This window comes from Dipteris shenzhenensis, chromosome 16 (assembly GCF_047967505.1).
Source record: "Dipteris shenzhenensis isolate YYH24624 ecotype China chromosome 16, Dip_SZ_1.0, whole genome shotgun sequence".
Lineage (NCBI taxonomy): Eukaryota > Viridiplantae > Streptophyta > Polypodiopsida > Gleicheniales > Dipteridaceae > Dipteris > Dipteris shenzhenensis.
Window position 1 is genome coordinate 9858434 of NC_141611.1, and position 10054 is coordinate 9868487.

At 42.7% G+C, this 10054-nt stretch overlaps 1 protein-coding gene across 4 annotated transcripts; it reads right to left on the reverse strand.

Moving 5' to 3' along the window:
* LOC147892526 (uncharacterized) lies at positions 1-9380 on the reverse strand. Of its 4 annotated transcripts, none has more exons than XM_087387533.1 (7): positions 8352-9380; positions 8145-8210; positions 7967-8029; positions 7687-7788; positions 1110-1175; positions 927-1005; positions 1-677 (listed from the first exon to the last, which is right to left on the reverse strand). In XM_087387533.1, exons 1-7 carry the CDS (start codon positions 9297-9299, stop codon positions 214-216), a joined length of 1788 nt encoding a protein of 595 aa, XP_087243659.1. In that variant the 5' UTR covers positions 9300-9380; the 3' UTR covers positions 1-213. The 4 variants fall into 4 exon arrangements, with proteins under 4 accessions (XP_087243659.1, XP_087243658.1, XP_087243660.1 ...); XM_087387532.1 differs by having other exon boundaries at positions 1-680; XM_087387534.1 differs by lacking the exon at positions 1110-1175 and having other exon boundaries at positions 1-680.
* Positions 9381-10054: the final 674 nt, after the last annotated feature.

The window sequence follows — 10054 nt, forward strand, 5'->3', positions numbered from 1 at the left end:
TGAGTTTAATTTGGCTCTACTACTACAGGAGGTAGTCGCACAGCATTTCTACCACCTGCCAGCTACCTTGGTAGGCCCAATGTGTCATTTACAACCTTTTACTGCCACAACAGGTCATGGCACAGTATTTCTACCACCTGCCACCCACCCTGCGAGGCCCAATGAGTCATTTTCAGCCTTCCAAAGGCACTTTAATGTGTTAATTATTGGCATTCACAATACAGAAGACCTTACTTGTAAACACTGAAATAAGTCGGTATCATCAAGTAGCTGATCATAGCCATCATTTGGGAACATCGGGGCTGAATAAATATTGGTCCTCCAATTTCTGGCATCTGGGTCTACATATAGAAGGTTCGCTTCAGAGCACAGATTACCCTGCCCATTATTAGATGAATGCATGTAGTGCAAAACCTCTCCATCTGTATGACTATCATTTGATAGGACGTGCAGAACCTCTCTGTCATGTCCACCATTTGTTTGCTGAGCATCCTCTACAGTACAAGCATGACCGTTTCGCACATCCAAAATTTCTATGTCATCATCTGCCCCGAAATTCTTTATAATTTGGCTGGGTCTTGAGGTTGTTTGATTTGCAGGCAGTCTTTGTGCACCCAATGCTTCCATCCTTTGCTCAAACTGGAACGAATCACCATCCAGACTATCCCTATGACGTCCTTCTGTCACATTTTAAGTATATCTTTGAATTGTCAGTTGTTAACCAGAAATGAGGAATTACAAATTGATAAACATCTGTCAATGCATTTGCTTCAAATCGATCACGTGTTTTGGAGTAAAGCGTAATCAACTAATGGAAATGCACCTTGAGTCTGACCTCAATGGTTTCACTAGTGTTCAAAATGTCCAAGAAACAGCCCAATTGACAAATATAGCTCAATCTCTAAGGCACTATGAGAAGGCAACACCTGAGAAACCAACTTTGGATGTTGAAGTGGCTGCACCTGAAGGTTGTTCTTTAGGAAACTGTATTCCTTTTCCAAATACCTGCATATTTTACAAATTCATCAGAGCATCCATTGTATTGAGTTCAAATTATAACAAGCAGTAAAACCATTTATCGAAGCTTCACATGGACAATCGAAAGCTACCTGCTCCACATTGTTAATTGTGATGTTCAAATAGTGTGCAAATGGTGTAGGACTGAAGACAGCCACCTAACAGTGATACAAATCACAGCATAGTTCAAAAGTTGTCAGAGCTCAACTGGGATAAGTGACTTTACATTCCAATGAGCATCTAACTGAATTCATCACAACCTTACTTAACGAAAATCTTAAGCTACCTGCTCTACAAGTAGTGTGTCAAATAAGCAAGCTGTCTCAAAATTTATTCAATGAGTAAAATAACCAGCATAGAAGATTTGAAAACAGGATAAATGTCCCGATTCTCAGCCACCTAAGCTTTCTGAATGTGATAAGGCAAAATCTGTTTCCACACCAGAGCTAGAAAGTGGTTCAACGTCATGCCACAAAAATAGCCTTATAATTACTCACTTCCACCTTAAGATTGATCTTAAGAGGAGAAATCCCCTAATTCATCAATATTCCCCAGAATAACACTTAAACCTTGCAAGTTGAAAACTTAGAGCTGGCGCACAAGCATGACACTTCGTTCCAATGCCCTTAATTTTTTCATGCCTAGGGTCCACATTTGTACAGAAATGTCTTTTCACTAACATGCAAACAAAATGAACAGTACATGTTCAGATGAGGTACATTGGAGGTGAGCATCCAGTGTGAGCCCTGACAGTTGCATAGCATATATGCCCTAACCACATGACAAGCTGCCACTTGTACCAAAAACTCCTAAGCCTACTTTGCTAATCACCCAGTTTCCTAATTGCTTAACTTAGACAGCCTTATACATAATTCACAGGACACGACATCATCAATCCAAGAACCCTTGCAGATCAACCTACTCTTTAAAACCTCCCTCAACAAGAAAGTGGGCACTCACACTCAAAGCATTACAACATAAGATGGCAGATGTTGCTCAGTCAGTGGATCTGAGGACAAGGCAAGTACCACAAAGGATAAAGGTGGACATTCAGAGGTGAAGCTTGATGAGTTTGAGGTCACAAAAGGGAGCATGAGTTCAGAACTACACCGATGCACTCCATTACATGGTACTTCCGAGAGGTACCTGTGCTGCAGCCTGCAACAGCAAGCAACATTCAACTTTCAAGCTGAGTTTCAAGGTATGTATTCTCCTTTGCTTTGGGGAAGCTGTTTGTTAGGTAAGCGAAGAATGGAGGGTGAAAGCCTTCCATACAAATAGAAGAGGATATCTTATTGTGAAGGCTTCGGTGCATCTGAAACCTTAGTGAAACCAAGGATAGAGTTCTTCGTCTCCCAGCGAGAAGATAAGGGAGGTAGTAACTAGCAACCCTAACGAAAAGAAGAATCAAAAGAAAGAAAGAAGGCTAGCTTGGTCTCTCTACATTTAGACATAAGAGTACAACAAGGCAAACTTTTATTACTACTGACATCAGCTCAGCAATGTGGCAAAAGATTGCCCACAGCTTCAAAAACATGAGTTGCTCCAACATTTTAATCTAAAATAATTAAGGGATTGATCCGTCCCTCAAATATTTCCATCCATAGCAACATAAGCTCCAATGCTCGTGGTCTTAAAGAGATCAAGGATGAGCAGGATAGAAGCAATTTCTGGGATTGGCAAGTGTGTTGCAATTTTAATTGATTCCAACAGTCAAAGAACCACATATGGCTCGAGACTACATTGTACTTTGAAAGGAAACCACTTCTTACAAGTCGCATACATCAGCCAATCTACATTTATTGCCATGTATGGCGAAAATTTTCAACCCTCTGAAAACTTGAATTGAGAAGCCCGTGCTCTTCTAGCCACTGCACAACCTCGGAACTATGAGGCAGCATTTCCTAGGTATAGCTTATTTGACTATGCCCTAGATGTCATGATTTGTCATGATTTGTCATTCGATTTGTTGGAATGACATCGTAAGTACAGCTTATGTCCTAGAGGTCAAGGTCTTTAGCTGCATCAAAAGTATGCCAATATATCTCTACACTCCAATCTTTCTAAATGATGGCACAACAAAGCTATAGATCCTTTGAACAAAATGACCATCAGTCCTGTTTGCTCATGCCAAAGATTAACTATGAATGGTGCATAGGTGTTCCCACAGATAAATTTCAAGAGCATTATCACAAGATTTGCAACGGGGACATCCTAAGACTATTTTGAACCGAGAATGCAAGGCATGAGTTTATGGTTATTCCATTTGGTTTCACATGCACTTGAGCAACACTTGACGACATCATGTTGAGAGGTTTCAAGGTTCTCAATTTTGCATCTTGAACAACATTTTAGTATTGCCAAGGAATAAAGGAACATCAAAATAGGGGTTTGAAGTGAGTATCCTTGGTAAAGAGGAGTGTCAAAATGCAGGTTGCTAGGAGTGTTAAAATGAGATCTCTACAAGATTACTAAATTAAAAATTCAAGCCAACATAGGCTGTAGCAAATTCTGGCATGAAGATATGGGAATTTACACATAAACATGTGTGACATGTGGAAGAAAGGATTGGTAGATGTCCACAAATCACTTGGAGACAACGTATTTTCTGACCGTCATTGGAGACTTCAATAGAAGACCTGGGTGTACTTTTTGCAAAAAAAGGTGAACAAGGTGGCTGGCCACAATGAGAAATGCAGCTAGGAATAAGCTCAAAGAGAAATAGGGAGGTGAATTCCTTTCAACAGAGTTCAATCTGTTCTCACCTCAAGAGGGATCAAGCTTACGATGGCTCTCACTCTATCAAGCTTACAATGGTTCTCACCTCAATCTGTTCTCAACTTACGATTGTTCTCACTCTATCACAAAATCCATCCATATTTGACATGACGAGCTCAATGCTAGATAGCAAGGGACTTCCCAAACATTTTTGACCTGAGCTATCCATACTACAATGCATCTACTCAAAGGGAGTTCAATAATAAAAGCAAAAACTCCCCACATGCCTTTTTAGGTAAAAAGCCTTTTGTTAAGCATTTGAAGGGTTTTGGTTTTAAGTGTTTCACGACATTCCAAACCAAGCTTTAATGGAAAAGTATAGAGTTAAAAGGTTACGACTTTACAACCCAACCACCGAGAAGATATTAGTCAACAAAGACAAGGTGTTTCAAGAGAGGACACCTGAGAAGTTGAAGCCCCAATGGACATGCTGGCAATCACAAATACCAAACACAAACAAGAAGAAAAGGGGGAAGAACCACAAGAAATGGCTAAGGTTACATGAGCCCCGACACCGCCTCGACGAACACCTCCAAACTAAAAAGGAGAGACTCCCCAAATGATACATGTGCACCTTGAAGGATTCTTGTACATCATTTGAAGATCTTAAGTCTAGCACACATGCTCTCCAGATCACAAAAGTCACAACATCATGATACAAATCTCAGCAATAATCTAGAGTTTGAATATTGAGGAGGGGTGTTGGAGAATCAATGCTCCACCCTCTCGTCATCCACTTAGATTAGATGCTCACCTCAAATGGCCCCAAATCAGGAGAAGCAATGAAAAATACATAGAAGTGGATAAATGCTTAAGGCATCAGTTTCAGCCTCTATCAGCCAGATAGATAGGCTGAGGTATGGATGCTGTCTATTCAGCCACAAAATAGGCCGATCATTGATGTGAAAGAAAACCCAGCATGATGACCTAGCCAACATACGATCACTGACATGCAGCAATGGCGAGCTGACTACATAAGGCAGTTGGGTAATGGTATGGCAAGTCTGTCATGTGGCAAGTCAACCTGGCTTAGCCAGCCACTATAAAGTGATGTAGACAAAGAGCAACTCTGATACCTAAGCAAGCAAACAAACAGAAAATTTGCTACTTTTTCCACATTCAACCACCTTGCTTGCTATAAAATTCAATTTTTCATGAGGAAAAAGAGTGAATGGGTGCATTGCCTCCCACTAAGTAGCAAGAAGGAAGGAAGGGGGGGGGGGGGAGAGAGAGACTCCCACAATGGATATGGTACTTAGAAGCAGTTGGAAAAATGATGAACTTTCTGATCTAAATATCTTAGAAGCTGAAAGCTTGGTCCAATAATCTGCTCAATGAGCTCTATTCTGTCCCCGCAAGCATTCCTCAAAACTCTTTGTAGAACAAAAGTTATGAACAGTTCTTCATTAGCAGCCTGTAGAAGAAAAATGAGCATAACTTCACATGGATAGCTCCAATTATCCCAAACTTTGATAGAAATGCTGTTCTATGATAGGCTAGGGTGCCCAATTCCAACCTCAAACTTCACACAAAGCTTAGCCTTGAGCTCAAGAACACTCAACCAAAACAACTTGGTAAAAGCCTTTGTGGATTTTGAGAACCAATACTCACATTCTCATACTCATACTAGCAATATTCATCTCAACTTCAACAGTTAACTCCAGTGCTCGCCATTTCTGCAACTCCTTTTCTTGTTCCAACCATTCATCAAGTCTATTTGTAGAGGATTCACCTTGTACCTTTGCTTCCATCAACTGTTCAAACATCTCTTATATCTTTAACATATTAGAGCTTATTTGCTCTTTCAACTCATCTACCTGTTGTTGTGTAGCCTTTTTTGGAGCCATGCTTAGCTCAAATGCAAACCACAAATCCTTCAACAAGCTTTGAAAAAACTGGATCTCAACAAGGCTCTGATACCCAAAGGAAACAAACAGAAAATCTCCTACTTTTTCACATTCAACCACCTTGCTTGCTTTTTCATCAGAAAAAGAGTGAAAGGGCTGTTTTTTCATCCACTAAGAAAGAGAGAGAGATCAGCAGCAGTAGGAGGCAGATGAGCAGCGGCAGGAGGCGGAATGAGCAGCAATAGGAGGTGGGATTTCCGAGGCAGCAGCTCCACAAATCAGCAGTAACAGCTCCACGAATCAGCAGCACATGGAGAGGCTAAGGGAAGAGAGGGAAGGGCTGCCCTTTGGGAGAAGATAGCTTCCATTTCCAGGCTACCTCACTCCTAAGGTTTGCGCCCAAGGAAGAGAAAGCTACAAAGGGGGCATGGCTCTGATAGCACATGAAGGAACTGGAAGGAGGAGGAAAGGAGACAATGGAGCTAGAAGGAAGGAAGCATAACTTGAACTGGAAATGAAATGAAATGGAAGGAAAGGCAAGAACCAAAATGAAATCACTTACATGACGAAAAGCTCCACTGAGTTGATTGATGTGACAAGTAAAGGTACAACACTCATATAGAGTGGACAAACACACTCAAGTACCATAAGTATATGGGATAACTCCCAATATGCCACATGGCACTCTCTCACACAAAGACTCATAAAACTAGTTTCTAGTACGCACTAGAACACGCTCTATGACTATGATTTCTCCAGCAAAAACATCATGCATGTCAAGGAGGGAGCCGTAAGACACAAACCAGTTGACAGGATTCATGAAATACATAGGGTTATGGCCTTTGAAGCAGAACATTCTAAAGGAAGCAGATACATACCACATTTATAGCCAATGGCCATCTCTCCATCAGTGCAACCACAAAACATCATTGTTTGCTATCTCTTTTATTATCACCACTGGGTGCATGGAATTCAGAAAATGCAGAATTTCAAGGCAACAAGCATCTTCGAATTTGCAAGACACAGGGGTCCTGATTTTTAAGTGTTAATGGATTGTTGTGGTTTCAATACATTTTTTACTTGGGTTCAGAACACTGGTATTACGGCACATGCAGGTGGGCTTTTGAACTTGGAAGGGAGGTCAATTATGCTACAGAATGGTGCCATGTGTCACATGGACATGCTCCTTGTGCAGTCCAGTCCACCTTGGAGCACCTTGTGGAGCAGCAACAGACCTCATCCAAGCCAACCATTAGGGGTCCTCTGCAGCAGCCTGCAGCCTCTGTTACCTCAGCCCTAGATAAGAAAGGCTCCACCTCAATTATCATACTTTCATATCACAAGATGACAAACTGTCTACAGAGACCCAAAATGTACATGGTGTCTATCTATTTTTTTCAGTCATGTTTGACATTCGTGTGCTTTATCGTAGCTTAGCTTAAAAAGGTGAGGACCATGAGTAAATGCAGGCCCTCAGTATAGATTGAGCGATGCAAGGCCAAGCGACAAATAGTTCAGATTTCATGGATTTCCATAAGGGCGATCTATGTCCAAATTCTTGTAAATACAGGACCTTTTGATGTCACATTATTCTTAGGCCAAACTTGCAGCCTTCCTTGGCCCTGTCTCTTTTTCTGAAAACCTTGACACACCCACAGCTCACTAAAATGATCAATTGATGCACAATGTCACATGCACCTTGATGCCCTGAATGTGGATTAGACTGTAGCCAAACTGCAACAGGGAAGCTCTATTATGGAGTCCCTTGCACAGCTAACAGCGATCAAAAGCTGCTGAATATCTGCATTTTGCAGTCAATCTAAAGAAGACAGCCACTTATTTTCAAGTTTTCGAAGAACTATTCTGCTACAAAGTTAGTGAACCATTGAAATTATTCAGAAATCCAGCATAATGCTTAGTAAGAGGGACAGTGGCTTAGGGCTATATCACAGACCATGACATAGGTCCAGTCTATTTCTGTAGATTAGTCTTCAGCAAAAAAAACTCCCCTTAGAAGTATACAGACCCAGAAAAATAAAATTACCTGGTGTAACAAAATTACAGCTCCAGGTTCTACATGTCTTCCAAACTCCGTCTCTGTCATCACCCGTCTATTTATGGTACCTCCAATCGCATCAGAATGATCCTGCAATGGCGAGCCCAGTGGCAAAAGCACATACCAAAAAAGGCCATAAGGGCAAACTAGCTACTGGTCACTCTAACAGAGCATTTCGGTGTTAATGAGACATACAAACTGCTAACAGTTCTTCTGTCACTGGAGAATAGCTAGCGACGGTCGGTTAAATAAATACCCGAAAACCAACCTTTAGATTCACGAACGCATCTCCACAACCATTGGGTGTGCAGGTTTTAATGACAGCTACAAGCTATATGAACAAACAAACACAAATAAGAAATTATTCACAGAGAAGATTAAAAAAGAGGCCATCTTTAATGCTCTATCTGCATAAGCAAAAAAAGAAAATGACATTTTGAAGTTACCTTGGGTATCCGGTTATCAGTCCTAGATGTCTTTATCGCACTTATACTGGATACTGAGAAAGAAGCCTGCCCTATACAGAACGAGAATAATCTCAATGCACTACAGAGAGAACGATTTCCTGAGCCAGATCCACATTCATGAAACGCATCAAGTAAGTTACCTATCCAGGGGCGAGATACAACAGTACGCTGGTAAATTTGATCTACCTTCTTAACGTAGTCCATGGCTTTTAGCCAAGGCCCGCACCGAAAGACAGCATCGTCTGGGACGGCTCCTCTTGGTTCAGCTCCATTTCGAGGTGCTGACTGCTCCCCTCTATCACTGTTCATTCCCAGAGAGTGACGAGCTGTTTTAGCCAAAGCCCTCTGAATTGCAACTGCAGGACCAGGAATCTGATAAGGTAGGTCTTTCTGCAAAGACATAGGCCGAGCGTTATGAGACTCGGGACCTTCACGTTCCTCTTCATTGTTCAGGTCTGGGGGGCGAACTTCGGCGTGAGGAAGCGAACTTATGTCCTCATTTCCGTGAGAAACGCGCTGTGAAAGTGGCAACTGAGCCCTTTTCATGAAATCCCTGCCAGACGGCTGTTCCGGGCGGATTTGAGAGGGTTGCTCAAGACGTTGTGTACCGTCCATTCGAGAAGCAGCACCTGCGAACCCTGGGAATCGATTCGAGCTTGGCGCAATTCGATGAAGAGCAACCTGGCTCTGCTGGAAAAGATCAGCTGCTCGTTCAGATGGACGTCCTGATGTAGAGGGTGTCTCTATATAGTCCCTTGCCTCCTGGTCATCACGAAGCTCTCCGAGCGTACTTAATTCCCTGCGAGCTGCTTTACTTGAGCAGAAACTCGTCATCCCATCGATTTTCCGCTTCCTCACGGCGTCTAGATCAAACTCGTCGAGCGCTTCAAAGGCGTCTGGTAAGTCGGCTTCCAGATGGCGAGATGCAAGCTGCGACGGTGGAGGCTTTTGAAAGCGTCTGAGAACGCCGGATGCTAGTTGGTGCTGCGGAATCGCAAGGGGGAACCGATTTGGCACAGGTGTGGGGCGTGGCTGGGAGCCCGCTGAGGGAATTTGCGAGGCCTCGTTGCGTCTGAGCACTCCAAGGATGTCGGAGTCGTCGATATCGAGCTCATCTTCCCAGGAAGACATCATCTCCGACCAAGTTTCAAGCTTGATTCGCGAACGGCAAACGGTCGAAGGAAGGGCAATCTCAACCTGTTTTTTCCAGAATCGGTGTCTTCTGGTAGCCAAAAGTGCTTCACTTGTTAGCAATCCTTGCATGACGGTTAGGTCTATGCTTCCAAATCGATCCAAATTTTTCCCGCCAAATTTTTCAAACAGAATTTGGGGAATGCACCATTCCAAGGAGTGCCTCTCACGCTGGGTTCACCTGTGCTTGGACCCTGACGAAGCCCAACTTCTGCCAAAACAAATACCCACCCGCCATGGCAATGGATATTCCTATGAGACGCGCCCATCCGTCTAAACCCTCCCTCAAGTCATTGAGAGCCCAGAACCCAGCATGGCGAAGCTGGCCCACATTTTCTTTGCTGCGCAAATGCCTCTTGGAGCATTTCATAAACCCAGAGGCCATTGTTTACAAATCAAGTGGGCACCAAAATTCAAACCTACATGGTTGCTTTTCTTGCCCTTGCTCTAGAGTAGGGACTGGGGTTGCAAACCATCCCTCTCACATGGACAGGCTGTCCAATACGACTATGTGGATTCAAGAGACCATCTCTTGTGAGCAAAATGTACTCGCAAGTGAGTGGGTCATCAAACACAAGAAGCAGTAGTAGCAGCTCACGATTTGAGGACCTTCAATGCAATGCTAGCTCAAATTATAAATACGGGAATACAAGACCTTAGCTTATGTTAAACGAAGTGTTAAGAAGCAACCTTAGCTT

Coding starts and splice junctions, on each gene's coding strand:
- LOC147892526 (XM_087387532.1), bottom strand. CDS start 9,299: ATGATGTCTTCCTGGGAAGATGAGCTCGATATCGACGACTCCGACATC. Junction 8,030..8,144: donor CTGATAACCGGATACCCAAG/GTAACTTCAAAA, acceptor TTGTTCATATAG/CTTGTAGCTGTCATTAAAAC. Junction 7,789..7,966: donor ATGCGTTCGTGAATCTAAAG/GTTGGTTTTCGG, acceptor TCGCCATTGCAG/GATCATTCTGATGCGATTGG.